Source organism: Mytilus galloprovincialis, chromosome 14 (genome assembly GCF_965363235.1).
Source record: "Mytilus galloprovincialis chromosome 14, xbMytGall1.hap1.1, whole genome shotgun sequence".
NCBI classification, from domain to species: domain Eukaryota; kingdom Metazoa; phylum Mollusca; class Bivalvia; order Mytilida; family Mytilidae; genus Mytilus; species Mytilus galloprovincialis.
In genome coordinates, this window is record NC_134851.1 from 58,838,224 (window position 1) to 58,856,550 (window position 18,327).

At 32.9% G+C, this 18,327-nt stretch overlaps 1 protein-coding gene across 1 annotated transcript in view; it reads left to right on the plus strand.

The window, feature by feature from the left end:
* LOC143058366 (uncharacterized) overlaps positions 1–18,327 on the plus strand; it is a 45,637-nt gene that overhangs the window by 6,608 nt on the left and 20,702 nt on the right. The window contains exon 2 of the mRNA XM_076231867.1: positions 7,473–7,894. Within this exon, the coding sequence (XP_076087982.1) occupies positions 7,473–7,894 (422 nt within the window). The remainder of the gene's footprint in view (positions 1–7,472; positions 7,895–18,327) is intronic.

Below are 18,327 nucleotides of genomic sequence, written 5' to 3' on the forward strand. Positions count from 1 at the left end.
TATGCTTTTTTTTTAAACTTGCGGTTGATGGCGGCGCCATGCTTTTGAAAATTTAAGAGAAATTTATCAAATTTAGGAATGAATCAGTAATTGTCAGTGACCAGGAACAGTGCAGACAAGTATAAAATCATCAAAATGAGTTCATCTGACTTTATTATCAAAAAAGAATCAGACAATATCGATTTAGAATTGAGCAATATAAAATCATTGTACCCAATTAAAGGCAAATTTAAGAAACGTCAAAAAGGTAGTTCAGGAGCATTAATCCCTTTTGAGTCAATTGACAAACTATTGTATAATGACAATGCTAATTGCACATGTTTCACAACATCAGAAAACAGAATACACTTTTGGATAAAAGCCCTTGCCAAAATTATATGGGTCCAAGCAAGTGACGTGTACGAAACTATTTGGAGGGATAGGAAAGAAAATAACAATTACCATATTATTCAAACGGCATTCATTATTAGTGAAAAACAATCAAACGTAAAAGACAATGAAGATGATTTTCTGTACAAAGTGATTGTTTATTTCTCCACCGGTAAAGTGATGATCCAAGGCAAGGAATGGCAACATTTTGGTGATCATATTTTTGAAAAATGTCTTCAACATATTGAAAGAGTTATAGACAATCAAGATCAAACATCCTTAAAGGAAGGACTTTCATCACCATTAGCTTGTTCAAAGATCAGTTCAGGTCCAGATAAAAATGTCCAAAATATCAATAACAGTGCTACAACCACCAAAACTGCTACAGATACTAACGTTCAAAAGAAATCCTCAATTCCCAAACAAACAACAGATGATGTCCCAAAGCAACAATCAGTGGAATTTATTATAAATAAACTCTTAAATCCAATTGTAAATAGTATGTCAGTCATAGAGGGAGCTGTTGTTGACATAAAAACATCAGTCTCAAATTTATTGGTAAATAATCAGGATTACAAAGATGTAATAACTAAAGAACTAAAAAATCTGGATAAAACATTCAATCAATCTCCTACTAACTTAACGAACAACATGCTTGAAAAACAACTAAAAGAAAAAAATGATGAAGTGAAAAAACTGACTCAAAAAGTTGAAGACATGTCCAAAATGTACGAAAAACAGTGCATTAAGTTACAAACAGAATTCGTAAAAAAAGAAGAAAGAATATTTGAAAAAGTAGAAGAAGTAAACAAACTGAGAGATATTGCAATCAGGGATAATGAAAAACTAGCAATTATTGTAAATTTAAAACAGGAAAAGCAAACAGACTTAAACCATGAATTCCAGAACAAATTAGATGAAAAAGACAAAATGATAACTGATCTACAAGATCTGATTCAAAATTATTTATATGATGTAAATGGAGATCCATGGGGTAAGAAGGTTGATAATTTAAATAAAAGGGAGGAAAAGGAGAGCATCACTGGCACTGACAAGATCAGTATGAATGAAATCCAAACAATCAATACTCAATCTGTACCTAATGATGAAGCTTATAACCAAAAAAGAGATGAAAAAGAAGAAGGTGTAAGTAGCAGAAATGAATATGACATTTTATTTCTACATGATTCAATTTGTAATGATATAGACATGAGGAGATTGCTCGCAGGTTGCAAGAGAAATGGTGAAAAACAGGCTACTTACACTATTGAAGAGACAGAGACCTCTTCATTCATATCACAAATCAGCTACGTCCAATCTTTAATTTTACATATTGGAATTAACAACTTAAAATCTCAGCCTGCCGAAGAAGTGTTTACCCAATTTGTAGATCTAGTTAATCAGGCACTTGAAAAGTGTGATAAGTTAGTTATTTCACTTCCTACTCCGACACGAACAAGATATCTAAACAGCAGAGTCAATAGTCTGAATAATCTAATAAAAACTAAACTGGAAAGATCTGAAAGAATATCTTTTTGCTTCAACAGCAATTTCTGTCTCAACGGTGAAGTAATTGATCAACTATTCTATAATAACACAAAGTTATCAAGAGAACATGGTATAAAATTACTGGCAGGGAACTTACGAAGAGCATTATTTCCCGAACTTAGATCAAGACAGTATGACAATATACACAAACCAACTTCTCGTCCATATCACGAGAGACCATACTCTTACAGTTCCAATGAACAACCCTTGCGACAAGAAAGGAACTACCCAAATGAATATCAAAGAAATATGAGTTACAATCGGCCTAACCCAGAGGACAATCAATTACACCTACCTTATAATAGAAAACATTCACAAGTATTTGAACCAGACAATTTGGCTGGTAAAATTGCATCTGCCATAGAAGAAGCTTTTAGACTTTAGTATATATATACATGTTGCACATGTAGTTATATATATCTCACTAGTCAAAGAACTGTAGCTACTGAAATTCATTTATTGTTGATCATGTACAATATTATATACAAGTGAAGATACATTTTTCTTTTTAATTGTGATTTTATTATCTACTTTTATTCATATAAAAGACCTCAATTGTGTGCATGCAGGTGTTTATTTTGACAAGGATAGTATTCATCTTCTGCATTGTATATACCTTTTTCCTTTGAATTTTATAATGAAGAATCAATTCATGACATAACTTCATAAGTTAATAAGTAACTAATTTTATTACTCCATAAAAAAAAAAAAAAAAGAAAAATAGAAAGAATACATGTATTCTGTTTAATCTCAATTAAAAGTCAATTTTTTATGGAACAAGAAAGATAACTCTTTGCTAATTTAAGATACTAGATATTATGCTGAAGTCTGTACTGTTGAAATGGTCATTTTCATTTATAATAATGTGCATTAAAGTGTCAAAATGCATTTCTATAAGTTCCTGGAATGTAAATGGTTTATTTAGGAATATAAAGAAACAAAGATCAAGTAAACTGAGTAATGGAGATATAAGTAAATACATGCAATCTGATATAGTATGCCTCAAAACTCAAAAGATGTTTTACAATATGAAGGTTATAAATGTTTTATGAACTGTCGTATAAATGAATCAAAGAAACCAAGTGGTGGTCTCGCAACTTTTATTAAAAGAAGTATTATACATGGTATTCAATTGGTTGACAAGTCAGAAAAAGATATGCTTTGGTTCAAATTAGACAAAGGGTTTTTCAAATTTTCTAAAGATTTATATATGTGTTTTGTGTACATTTCTCCAAAGAATTCCTCTTACACATTAAAGACAAATTGTGATAGAATAATTTTTGAAAAATTAGAGATGGGTATTTCAAAATTTAGTCTGTTGGGAGATATTATGGTAATGGGGGATTTAAATGCTCACATTAACAAAGGGGAACAAAATTTTATATTTATAAATGACTCAGATCATGTTCTTGACAATTTTTTACCACTTAATTATGTGGCAGATAATATACAAAAATTTCGTAATACTGAAATACATCAAAACACAAATGAATATGGAAAGAATATTGTTGATTTATGCATTGATGCACAACTTAGAATTTTAAATGGTAGAACCATTGGTGATTCAATAGGGAAAACAACATATCATAATTATATTGGAGCCTCAATTGATGATTATTGCATTTGTAACTCAAATTTTTTACAAAACATTGTGAGTTTTAAGGTAGATGAGTTCAATCCTATACTATCTGATCACTGTCCTATACATGTAACAATTTTATCTCAAGTTACTGATAGAAATTTACAAGACTGTCTAAAGAAAAGTATGAGAAACATTAGATGGAATGATAGGAAGGAAATTACTTTCAAATCAACCTTATTAAATTTTGATTTTGAAAAATTATGTAAAGACCTAGAAAATATTAATAATTCACTTGATATGCAAGGTTCTGGTATAAAATTAAATGAAAAAGTTTCTGAATTTTCTTCTTTTTTGATAAGTGCTACAACAAAAAGTAAAAATGATATAAAAAATATGTGAAATAAATCAGATTTTCAGAAAAGGAGAAAAAAGAAAAAAATATGGTATGTCGATGATGAATGTGAAGTTAAGTACAGACATGTGAAACAATTGGCAAGGAATTTAAGTAATAATCCTTGGGACAAAAATTTAAGACAAAAAGTTGCCTTAAATAAAAAGGAATTTAACAAATTAACCAGAAAAAAACATAGACTTTTTAAAAATAAATTATTAAAAAATATTTTAGAATCTGAAGACAAGAATCCTTCACAATTTTGGAAGTCAGTAAATCAATTAAAAGAAAAAGCGAGTAATGACCCCAGTTGTTATATATCCCCAAAGGAATGGTTTAATTATTTTAATAAATTAATGAATATAGATCATATAAATAGTTATGAAAATGAAGATACTCACACATCTTCTTATAAAAATCAAAACATTGAGGAAATTTTAAATTCTGAGGTTACAACTGAGGAGGTACAGAAGGCAGCAAAGAAGCTGAAGTTTGGAAAGGCAAGTGGGCCTGATGGTATATTGAATGAAATGTTAAAAATTACATGTACTATTAATCCTAAGGTGTTTGTCTGTTTTTTCAATGCTATATTAAAATGTGAAACCTACCCTGATTTATGGAGAGAAAATTTTATAAAACCAATCTTCAAAGGAGGTTGTTTCAATGACCCCTCTAATTATAGAGGAGTTGCATTATCTAGTTGTTTTGGAAATTTTTTTACTAAAATATTGTCAAACAGGTTGGATGATTTTCTCTAGGAAAATAATATTGTTTGTAGTGAACAAATTGGATTTAAAAAACACTGTAAAACTAGTGATCATATTTTAACCTTAAAATGTCTTATTGATAAGGCCTTCAAGCTATCTAAATCATTGTATGTCTGTTTTATTGATTTTAAGAAGGCTTTTGATACAGTTAATAGAGAAGCATTATTGTCTAAATTGTCCGGTTATAATTTATCAGGCTGTTTTTTCAATATTTTGAAAAATATGTATGTTGAAGTTAAATACTCAATTAAGTTTACAGAAGGCGAAACAACGTCATTTTCATCAAAAGTGGGAGTAAAACAAGACTGTATTTTAAGCCCAACTCTTTTTTCCTTACATGTAAATGACATGGTTAATATATTTGACAACACATGTGACCCTACTGTAATAAATAATGTAAATGTATCTTGTCTTATGTATGCAGATGATATTGTTTTGATATCAGAATCTGCAAATGGTTTGCAAAATTGTTTAAGTAAGTTATCAAATTATTGTGATCCATGGAATTTATCAGTAAATATAGACAAATCAAAGGTTATTATTTTCAATAAATCTGGGAGAGTAATTAAAAAACACAATTTTAAGTACAAAGGTTATGTATTAGAAATTACACCAGAATACAAATATCTTGGAGTATTATTTAAACCTTCAGGTAGCTTTACCAAGGCAAATGAATACTTATGTAAAACAGCAAGGAAAGCATCATTTTGCATTTATAAAACTTTGCATTCAGACAAATTAAATATATTACCAAATCTTAAATTATTCGATTCATGTGTTAAACCTATACTTCTTTATTGTAGTGAAGTTTTATGTTTAGATACTTTGTTGAAAAATAATGTTTCCATGGAGTCTAGATATTTTTTATATCAACCTGTTAAAGTACAAATTAAATTTGCTAAATATGTCTTAGGAGTTAACAAAACTGCTTCAAATTTAGCAGTTTTGGGAGAACTGGGTATGATCCCATGCTCTGTTGATGCTACTAAACTTTGTGTAGGTTACTGACATCATATAGTCAATTCAAATCCAGATAGCTTAATAAATAAAATTTATTCATCAAACCTTAATAATAAGTCAGACTGGTATAGAATTAAAATGAAATTGTTATTTGAAAAAGTTGGATTTCACCATGTCTGGGAAAATCAAAATTCATTTAGTAAAAATCGTTTGACTGTTTCTATATATAAAAAATTGAAAAATGATTTCATAAAATTTTGGGACCATTCTATTTCAAAAAATATTATTGATAAAAGAGGAAATAAATTAAGAACTTACAAGGATTTGAAAAAGAAATTTGAGATGGAAGACTTTTTAAAATTAGATATTGACAGAGCTGATATTTCAAACTTTGTGAGAATTAGAATAAGTAATAGTATTCTTATGATTGAAAAGGGCAGACACAGAAAGATTGATTTAGAAAACAGAATATGCCCTCTATGTAAATTTGAAGTTGAGGATGAATTACACTTCACCATAAAATGTACCAAACTCAATGAGTTCAGAATATTTCAGATATTTTACCATCTTTCAATAATCTTTCAGACATAGACAAATTTCACCTCATATTTCGAAGTAATGATTATGATGTCAGTAAATGTTGCATAAAAGGTATTAGTGAGATGTACAAGTTCAGACGTTCACTAACTTAATTTTACGTTATTTAGTATATAAATTGTATAACTATGATGTAAAACTGTACCTCCTCAGTCAAATAGATAGATAAGAAAGAAATTATATATTACCATTTTATGTACATATAATTGATTGTAATGATTACTGTTTGTTTGTTCTTTGTGTATGTGTTGATGACAATCCAGATTTTGGATTTTTATATCAATAAAATCTTATATCTTATATCTTATCACTGAACTAGCATATACATGTATAATTGTTTAGGGGCCAGCTGAAGGATGCTTCCGGGTGCGGGATTTTCTCGCTGCACTGAAGACCTGTTGGTGACCTTCTGCTGTTGTCTGCTCTATGGTTGGGTTGTTGTCTCTTTGAAAGTAATTCCCCATTCCCATTCTCAATTTTATAATAAAATGATATGTGTATTCAGCCATCCCACATCAGGTTAAAGTTGTGTTTTAAGGTTATTAGGAAATTCAGAACAGGCACAGGCAAAACATGCAAAATGTTGAATTTAAACATGTTTGCAGGCAGCCAACCAACCACTAACCTTGAATAGTGGTGTAACAGCTCATTATTATAAGAACAAACTATAGAAATCAGTTGAAAAAGGTTTGTTTCACAAAATATCTTGAGATAGAAATTAATTGATAGTTGAACAATTGAGTATTCTCAAAAATAATTTTATAGTCATTAGATTTGTATGTGAAACACAGACCTAGTCCTGTACATGGTATAGGGAGATAATTAAACTTACTTAGATTTTTATATGAAACACATACCTAGTCCTGTACATGGTCATATAAAAAAGAAGATGTGGTATGATTGCCAATGAGACAGCTATCCACAAAATGACACAGACATTAACAACTATAGGTAACCATCAGCCTTATTTATGTAAAAAAATGAATGAAAACAAATATATAACACATAAACAAATGACAACCACTGAATTACAGGCTCCTGACTTGGGACACTGGCAAATACATAAATAATGTGGCGGGGTTAAACATGTTAGCGGGATCCCAACCTGCCCCTAACCTGGGACAGTGGTATATCAGTACAACATAAGAACGAACTATAAAGATCAGTAGAAAAAGGCTGAACTCATCAGATGGACAAAAATAAGTTGATGGTATAGGGAGAAAATCAATTTACTTACTTTTTTATTTTATATATATAGGCCCACCAGATGATTTAGATGACAGAAGAAAAAGATGGTTAATAGTTGGTATTTGTCTCCATACAATCATATCTCCAATACTGAGGACATATGTTGTGAATGTTGTCACAAAGCTTTGTTATTCATTAACAAGTCGGAACAAAATTCATAAACAAACATATGGAAGTTTTCTGAAAAGATACTCACCTACCAATACAAAACTAAATTATGAAGCAATTAATAATAACAAAACTTTGTATGGACAGAATAGAGCAAGATATGATTACCGAGTCAAAAATCCCGTGGATTTATCCAGGTTGTTCCTTCAGACACACATGGCACATTTCACAGCATTTGATGACTCATGTGACTCATCAGCTCTACTTGGTATCATTGTTAACATTGACAGATTCCCACCAGTTGTACGGGCTGATGCTAGACAGGTATTTTAAAAAATAATTTAAACAATGTATTATATTAAACGAATGAAAGGAGTAGGTGGTTTAAAGCTAAGGCCATAACATTGCCCCCATGTTAAGACAAAATTTAAATGAAAGATTTATCTACTAATTTGAAATATGGCTTATTTTACATATTAGCTGTATTTTCATCACTTCATATTAATAGCACACATTTTGATTTTTTCCACAAAATTTCAATGAAAACAAGTCAGGCAATTCTCCATGCTCAACATTGTTTATGTTTGTCATAACATTTAACAAATATCTCTGGAATATTTAGTTTGTTGAAGCCTGTCTCTTTGTTTCCTTAGACATAAATATTGTTGAAATCCAGACGTTTCTTTCAAAATTTCACCAAAATGTCTACTTACAACCTCTCTCGGTAAAGTTTAATGTTTTATAAGAAAAGCTGTACAAAAATACAGTTAACTGTCGTTGTCTCGATCTCGGTTGACTCGAAATTTTGGATGAGTCAAAGTTTCACATGGTCCCGAATTTTTTTCCATACAAAAGTATGTAATTCGACTCTTGAAGAGTTGAAATTGGATGAGTCGAAATTTCGGCTAAGTCGAACTAAATTTACAGTCCCAAGGTACTTACATCTAGAAATTGACAATGAGGGTCGGTTGAAAACAAAACTTTACGACAAAAGAGATGATTTCAGCTTTCCAATTGTGAACTTTCCATTTCTAAGTAGCAACATTCCAGCAGCACCTGCATACGGGGTATATATTTCCCAATTGATACGATATTCCCGTGCTTGCATTTCCTATCATGATTTTCTTGATAGAGGTTTGCTGCTCACAAGGAAGCTATTAAACCAAGAGTTCCAAATAGTGAAGTTGAAATCATCCCTTCGTAAGTTTTACGGACGCCATCACGAGTTGGTTGACCGTTATGGAATAACCGTTTCACAAATGATATCGGATATGTTCCTTACGTCGTAACTACAATCCCCTTCCCTTTCACGAATATGACCTACCGAATTAGACTATTTACCGGATTTGTAATCACATAAGCAACACGACGGGTGCCACATGTGGAGCAGGATCTGCTTACCCTTCCGGAGCACCTGAGATCACCCCTAGTTTTTGGTGGGGTTCGTGTTGTTTATTCTTTAGTTTTCTATGTTGTGTCGTGTGTACTATTGTTTTTCTGTTTGTCTTTTTCATTTTTAGCCATGGAGTTGTCAGTTTGTTTTAGATTTATGAGTTTGACTGTCCCTTTGGTATCTTTCGTCCCTCTTTTTTTAACAAAAGCATTCAAAATTCATTTTTTATCTCGAACTAATACACATATGTTAAAACATGACCTCTGGGATTCAAATGGATTAAAGAGTTAATCTGACAATACACGTGTAATTAAATTTCTGGTCACTGACCACTGTATTGATTTATGACATGCTATTTCCATGAGTGTTTACCTAAGATTATCTTTGATAGAATTTTTATAAATAATTAGTGATACATTGTTAACGTTCATGAAAAAGTATTTAAAATGTTTACAAAACAATCAATCTGTGATTAACACTAATGAGCTAGGGTGTGTATAATGTGAGGATTATGGCTTCCGTTGATGATCACCTAAAACCTACTCAAACGGCGTCTTTAATCTTGTTGTATTTTCTTTTTTAAGCAAGAGTTGTGTCCCTTAGATTGTCGAACTTCCGGTGTTCGTTTGAGTTGAACTACGTGTATGTCGAAATATTTCTCTGGTCCGACTGACTTCGACATACCGGGAGTCGACTGTAGTTCTATTTCCCTTTTTACGTGCCTTTTATAAACTTCAATAATAAGGCCACACCAATTTGATTCCTTGTATGACGGACCCGCCCGCACCTATTTTTTTCAAAACAGAATTTTTTTAGTTTTTTTTATATTCCCGCATCCGGAAATGTAATTATTTCCCGCACCGTTGTTTTTGTAAATATTATAAAAAGATATCAACATTTGTTTTAAAATCACAGTCTAACCTGTATATAACGACTTTAAACATAAAATCACCCCACCACAAGGTGTAAATATCTGTGAGAATATTTGCTTCAGCATGAAACCTATTTATCAAAAGAGGGAGTGTTCCGATATAAACTTATAACAGCGCGGAAATACATGTAAAGAACAAACAATTGGTTTCTTTCCCCATTACTTATATTCCCTATCAGAACATGTTCGCTGTTAGAATAAAGTACGAAAAACTTCTGAAGGATTTGCCTTGAACTGCAATTTAACTATTGTATGCTGGCGAAACAAAACTATCTATAGCCACTGCATGTTTATGCACCTGTCCTGATTGATTCAGGGGCATGTCGTTCAGCAGTTATCGTTTGTTGATGTTGTTCATAATTTAGTATTTTCCTGTTTGGATATATATAAATTAGACCGTTGGTTTTCTGTTGGAATTGTGTATGCTAATAATTTTGGGGTCCTTTATAGCTTGCTGTTTGGTCTGTATCAAAGCCCTGTTTAAAAGGCCGTACTTTGACCTTTGTTTGTTATTATCAGGTTGAGAACAACCCTCCCTCAGATAAGGGGTCATTTTATTGATGTAGAAAATAAAATAGAAATACCAAGGATTTGTATAGTTCTTCTATACAAAACCTTTAAAAACTTAGAATTTTGTACTCAAAAAGATGAGAGTTGCATCATATTTTAAACAATTTTTTCTAAAAGAGGTGTCCACTTATTTTGAATAATATTCAACTGTTAAAGTAAATGTGTTATTATGGTTAAAGTCCAGGAATATTACAAAATTCTTGGATATGTTTTGACCATTTAATACCAGATAGATATATAGTTCTTTGAGAAAATATGAACTCTTTTATACAAACAAATATATTATAACTTATATTGATCCCTCATAAAACATGTAAAAGGGATATTTATAACATTAAGGGGTTGCCCCCAAACTGATTATGACTTGAATGTAGAATTGTCTCATTGTCAGTCACACACACATAGACCAGATTTAACTATTTCTTGGTAAACAGGGAAAAAATACATCAGAAATTAAAGAAATGTCAACGTACAAGTGATAAATCAAGTTTTAATATTGTCAAAATCTACAGATGGGTGCGGTCCTAACCTTGACAAAAGTTAACTTAGAGTTAACTTGTTGACTGCTTTCTAAGTTAACTTGAGAATTTTTAAGCAGTTAAGGAAGTTAACTTCGTTGTTGGTGGACCAGACCTACGGTCTGCTTCTTAGCTCACCTGGCCTAAAAGGCCAAGTGAGCTTTTCTCATCACTTGGCGTCCGTCGTCGTCGTCGTTAACTTTTACAAAAATCTTCTCCTGGGCTAAGTTGAACCAAACTAAACTTGGCCACAATCATCATTGATGTATCTAGTTTAAAATTTGTGTTTTTTTACCCGGCCAACCATCCAAGATGGCCGCCATGGCTAAAAATAGAACATAGGGGTAAAATGCAGTTTTTGGCTTATAACTCAAAAACCAAAGCATTTAGAGCAAATCTGACATGGGATAAAATTGTTTATAAGGTCAAGATCTATCTGCCCTGAAATCTTCAGATGAATCAGACAACCCATTGTTGGGTTGCTGCCCCTAAATTGGTAATTTTAAGGAAATTTTGATGTTTTTGGTTATTATCTTGCATATTATTATAGATGGAGATAAACTGTAAACAGCAATAATGTTTTAATAAGATTTACAAATAAGTCAACATTACCAAAATGGTCAGTTGACCCCTTAAGGAGTTATTGCTCAAATAATGAGGAAAGCACCAATTTTTGCATGATGGTACATTTTTGTGTACTGAGCAATATTAGCTATGGACCCACCCTCAAAATTCAATATGGCGGCTTAATTCAAGATGTCTTACCCGTACGAAAAACATGACACGTACTCCAGCTGGACAGTAGCCGTACTGAGAACCGTACTTATAATAATCATTTGGACTTTTCTTTGAATGTCTTATAATGGATAACCCGGCTGGACTTTCAGCGAAAGTAGCCGTAAACCGGCTCGAAATATTTAAATTAGCAGGAGTCCGGTTCAGAAAGTCCAGCTGGACTTTCATAAAAGTACGTCTGAAAAAATCCAGCCGGCATTTCTGGCAAAAATATGGCCTCGATAAAGTTCAGCTGGACTTTACAAAGTCCGGCTGAACTTTAAGAAGTCCAGCTGAACTCATAAAAGTTCAGCTGGACTTCAAAAAGTTCTGTTTGACCTTTAAAGATGATCTCAGCAGGGGTTGATCCACAAAAAATTAGGGGGGGGATTCCACCCCCTCAGAACCCTCCCTCTTGATTACTACTGCTTAGTTTTTCTTCAGATGGTGGATTCTTCTGATTTGATATGCATCCCTTGTTATAATCTGAAAAAAAAAAAAAAACAGATGGCATTATGCATATACGTCGTACTGCTTATTTCTTTTTTTTTCTACTGTCTTGCTGACAAAATCAAGAAACAGGGAATTGTGATGCTAAATGCTTACTCCTAAAAGTGTGTGGTTATAATTATCATGATTATATATTAAGACTAAATAAATTTAAAGTGCATCAAATAAAGTAAAGCTTTGAAAATCACTCAAACTGAAATATTTTGCATAATTAAGTATTTAATGTAGTTTTTTTTAATTCTTTTTACTCTGACTTCAAAAATAAAAATTAAGCTATATATTTATAATGTTGTAATCATTTCATTAATATGTTGAAGAAAAAGGAGCATATCAGATTGTACTTACCAGAATATGCAATCCAAAATACATGCAAACAGCAATCTTCCTAAATTGAAATTGATGCCAGTCAGAAGGATCCATCTTCTCTAATATAATGTGAAAAGAACAAACATTTGCTTTACATCCAATGTAATATTTCTCATTTTGTTTAAGAAAGAAGACACATCTTCCTGTTTATTCCAAATTAAAATTTTGTTGTATTGCAATACATGAGGTTGTTTGAGGAGCTGTGAAAAAATTTCTTCTTATGACTTCTTGCTTATGTCTTAATTTTGAATATGTGATATATTAAAAAAAAAGAAAATCAATTATTAATTGGTTCAATTATGAAATGTTTAATAAAAGTGATAGTTATTGCAGATATATGTATTTAGAAATGTGTTATCCTTCAAATGGCCCCATGATCAACCTCTGTGTAGATGCTACTTCCTGTGACCTGTCCAGACTGAGGTTAATTGAAAACAGATGGCACTCTCTACAAGACTATAATACTGCTATTAAATCACTGTTATGGCTCAAGTTTCTACTTGATATTAATTTAAAGAATGATGATAATTATTTATTTTATGCATTCATCTAATTAAATATAAATATACTAGAAAATGTATAAATTTAACCTATTAATAGATGTAATTTTGCTAGGGGTTTTATTTCATGAAAAGTAAAAATGTTAAATAATTGTTGAAAACATATTAACTGGATATAATTCAATCAAAATTATATCACCTATATTAAATTTCAATTTTCCATTTACAGTCTATCTAAATATTTTATAATGGAATTGAAAATTTTAGGGGAAAATATCACATCTGATAGTTTGATCTTAAAGTATATTGTAAAAAAATATGATATCATTATTATAACTTGCAAATTTTCATTTATAACTCTTTTCCATTTTGAAAGAAATTGTTCCTTTCAAAGAACAGAATCCTAGTGACAAACTTTTTATTTCTGTAAGGGCAGATTTGGCTGATGAAAATTTTCTAAGTCTTAATTCCTGCTCATAAATGACTGTAAAATTTTCTAAGACAAAAATCCTGCTGATCATTGTACAGAAAGAATAATTTCCCTCAAAAGTCCAGCCGTATTTATTTTCTTGTCAGAATTACAAAAAGTGCGGTTGGACTTTTAAGAAAATACCGGCTGGCAAATAACCGAAGTATAAGAAAAAGTACGTGTACGGCTCAAGTCAGACTGGATTTTTCAAAGTCAGACTGGAATACGTCTCAAGTCCAGCTGAAGTCCAGTTGAACTCCTGTTGTAATTTTCGTACGGGTGCCGTACGTTCTAAAATATTTTCGAGAATTGCACAAACCACAGTTGATTTGATGAAGGAAAAACAAAAATCAACATATTTGAATACCTTGGTGTACTTAGCAAGATTTTGTTTTGATCTATCTTTGAAATACAAAATGGCGGCTATTTTCAAAATGGCCGCCTTGAAAAAAAAGCAAATATTCTTTATTGAAAATTGTCCTGTATATAAGCATTTTATTGATGTATAGTCATTTAGAATCTGTCCCAGTTGTGTTCTTTTTGATTTTGCCCTGCTAAACATTTCTTACACAAAGTAGTAGCTTTCATAAAAAGCTGCAGTAGTATCTAATTAAAAGCTGCACTATTTGTTGTCTTGGGTCACACATAAAAGCTGTGATTTGGGATTTATCTGCCTTAAGTTATTATTCAGTTCCTATCTTAATTCTTGGGTCGCAATATTTTGCAATTTGAGATATTAAACTGTGAATTGAGAATCATTTAAATATGTTCCTTACGTCGCAACTACAATCCCCTTCCCTTTCCTGAATGTGACCTACCGAAATAGACTATTTACCGGATTTGTTATCAAATAAGCAACACGACGGGTGCCGCATGTGGAGCAGGATCTACTTACCCTTCCGGAGCACCTGAGATCACCCCTAGTTTTTGGTGGGGTTCGTGTTGTTTATTCTTTAGTTTTCTATGTTGTGTCATGTGTACTATTGTTTTTCTGTTTGTCTTCTTCATTTTTAGCCATGGCGTTGTCAGTTTGTTTTAGATTTATGAGTTTGACTGTCCCTTTGGTATCTTTCGTCCCTCTTTTAAACACATATCAGTGAAATGGCAGGAATTGGGGACATCAAGGACAAGAACATTGAAATGGCAGAAACTGAATCACTTGGGGATATGGAGAAACCCGAAGCTGAAGACGCTTTAACAGAGGACAGCTCAGACATGACTATTAAACAATTGTACCAAGAATTTTTAGCAGATAGAAAATCTAATGCTGAAAGAACAGCTGAGATTAACCGCAATATAAAACATAACTAAGCGCGAATTGATGAAATATTAGTTGGTCTCATTACGTTTCAATCTGAACAGAAATAGGCAATGAATATTAATAACGATCAGATGAGAGCAATATCTCAGCAACTTCAGTAGTCTGAAGACAGGATAGACCACAAGGCTAGTATTAATTGCTTGGCAGAATTGGTGATCAGACCAATAAGATATTCAATATTGTGGTGAGACGAATGGACAAGCTAACAACAACTGAGGAAGGAGACACAGTTTAATTTAAAAGTGCATTTGAACAGCAGGGTACCTTCCAACAACTGGAAGCTGTTCTAAATGAATAAGTGGACAATCGAAATAAAGAAGTTAAAATTCCTATAATGGACACATCATCTAAGCCAAAATGTGACCTTAGCCAGTACAACGTAAGTTTACCAAAAGTGCACAACACAATCCATGCCTTGGGTCTTTCTCCAATTGTAGTTTGCATGAACCATCAACCACGCAAACTCTGTCGGAGGTGTCTTCACCTTAGGGAAAAGTCCTATGTCAGTGCCCTTGGCCCTGCATGAGACAGTTCAAATTATTCAACAACAATCTCCATTTAAGAACATACTATAAACCTCTAGTACTAATCAAGGATACCAGCAAAATGCTTATGTGTCTTCTTACGCACACTTACCATCTATTATGTGTCAATAATATTTGGTCCAGAGCAGCACCCCATTACAGAAACAATTGGCTGCAAGTGGATTCTATCATTTTTTCCAATGCTGAATGCAGTGCCTACTTACGGTATCATCCCCGTCGAGTCAATGGCAAATCCCACATTTATCACTCCAATTATGACAACCTCATCAGCTCCTGGAGCTCTAACAGGCTTCCCATAACATCAAGCTGACTCCACTGACCGATCCAGGAAAGGGCAGAGGAATCCAAAAGAGTGTGACAACACCTCTTCTTCAGACTCCTCATTGGAGAGAGATATACCCGATGACAAGAAAATCTTGGTGCAAGGGATCGGAGCCGAAGCCCAAAAATGCAAAAACTCAATTGAAGAGGATCCATGACTTGGGAGGCGTTCGTTTACCAATTTGAATGGGAAAACAGGAAAAATATGTATAAGCCCCAGATTGCCAGGCCGATGTTGGCTTTGTGTACGCTCGTAAGGTAAACACAGATGATGATTCCAAGGCCTTAAAAAAAACATTCGGTTGGAGCTGCGCTTCAGCAAGAAAGACGATCAAACCAGATTGGAACCGATGCATTCCGTCGAGGATGTTAAGACAAAGATTCTTCAAGGCATGTTATAGAGAGGAACCCAGAAACATTCAACAAGGCGTTTAAAAAATTGAAAACCAGATCGCGATATATGTATCAAAAAGTGCCAATTATGACCATCGACAAATCTACTTTGCTGATGGCGCAATATCACCAAACATATGCGCAGTCCTTTGGATGATGAGGTGCATAACTTCACACAAATTGTACTTTCAACTAATGAGCATAATCGTGGATTGGGCGATCGATATAACCTCAGTTCTTCTGATCAAATAACCATGGAAGATCACCAGTTCAATGGAAGATAACCTGTATTATATACATGTTGAAGATCTCCTGAGCAATACAATCGCGGTAGATCGCCAGATAGAAATACACCCAAGGTTAATATCTATCGATCAGCAACACCCCAACTAAGCGAGAGATCATATAGTCCCTAAAGACAACGGTAAGCATCTCCACTGACACACTCTAGAAATTCCGGTTATTTCAGACAACGGTCACCTTTACCAGGATACGGAGCAAATCAAAGTGCAACCCCAACAATGGAGTCTTTAAACAGCAAAGGTCGGACCAGTAGGCTAACGCACGATTTCAAAGTATATTGTCCATGAAACATCACCTCATCACAAAATCGAACGAACCATCCGAAAGAGCTTAGCAGTACGAGGTACTATGAATGACCAGAGTGTGAGCATGATTGTGGACACTGCTGCAATGATAATATTAGTAAATGAGAAATTAATTCCGGCAGAAAATGGAGATTGATATAACGTAATGCTACGTGGTTTGGGTTAACAGCTTGTTATTGGGAAGATTATAAAGAACTAATTTCGTCATTAATAGAGTAAACATCGATTATACTTAGGCTATATATTTTGGACCCACTCAGCGCAGTGATAAACCTGAGTACTCCCTAAATTAACATAAACAATATAGTGATAAATATGGCATTTGTTAACAGTGGAAACGAGATTTCAACTCAGCAAGTTTGCATAAAATGAACCATCACAGTTCCGCCTAACTCAAAAATGGCTGTTACCATTAAAACTAATAAAAGTGCTGACCAGGAGTGCATTTTAGGACCATGCTCGCTGAATAGTTGCGAATTGGTTTCGCACGTAGTTGGAAAATGAAATAGTTGCCCCTTAACCATTTAAATGATGGCAATCGTGTTATCCGCCTGAAGAAAGGTACACCTATTGATTACATAGAATAATTTGACGATGTAACGGGTACGGCAGATGAAAACGTAAGACGTGGCATTGAAGAGACACGAGACAATGTGCCCTCGACACTGCCTCAAAGTTCAGATGAGTTACTTATTATTCCACCACATTTAATCGACCTATATTAACGTTTAATCGACTCGTTTCAACCTATTGCATTCCAACCATTAAAACTAAAGCGTTTAAAGAACAATTCCAAAAACATGTAACATATTGATTAACATTTTTAATTTCACTATTTGTTTTTGTATATGCAGCTATATTTGCAAATGTATGTGTTCTAGAAAGAACCAAATTATTTTTTTTATATTTTGAAATTAATTGATATTAAATTCAAGAACATGAAGTCCATTGTTATAGAATAATTTCTTTAATTTCCGAAATTATTTAGAATACCTTAAGGACAATCTTGATATTTATACCGTTTTTCCGCCATCTTGAAAATGGCTGCCATATTGGATTTTTCAGAGTGGGTCCATAGCTGAAATCAAAGGGTATATAACCAAGAACTACTTTGCAAAGTTTCATGCTTTCCTCATCAAGTGAGCAATTCTGCTCTATATCTGCACCAATCGGCCGGACTATTTATAGTCAATTGTTAACCATTTTTCCTTAATCTCCATGATCTTTTACAAAAATCTTCTCCTCTGAAACTACTGGGCCAAATTTAACCAAACTTGGCCACAATCATTATTAATGTATTTAGTTTAAAATATGTGTTTTTTTACCCGCCCAACCAACCAAGATGGCCTCCACGGCTCAAAATAGAACATGGAGGTTAAATGCAGTTTTTGGTTATTACTCAAAAACCAAAGCATTTAGAGCAAATCTGACAAGGGGTAAAATTGTTTATCTGGTCAAGATCTATCTGCCCTGAAATTTTAAGATGAATCAGACAACTGGTTGTTAGGTTGCTGCCCCTAAGTTGGTAATTTTAAGGA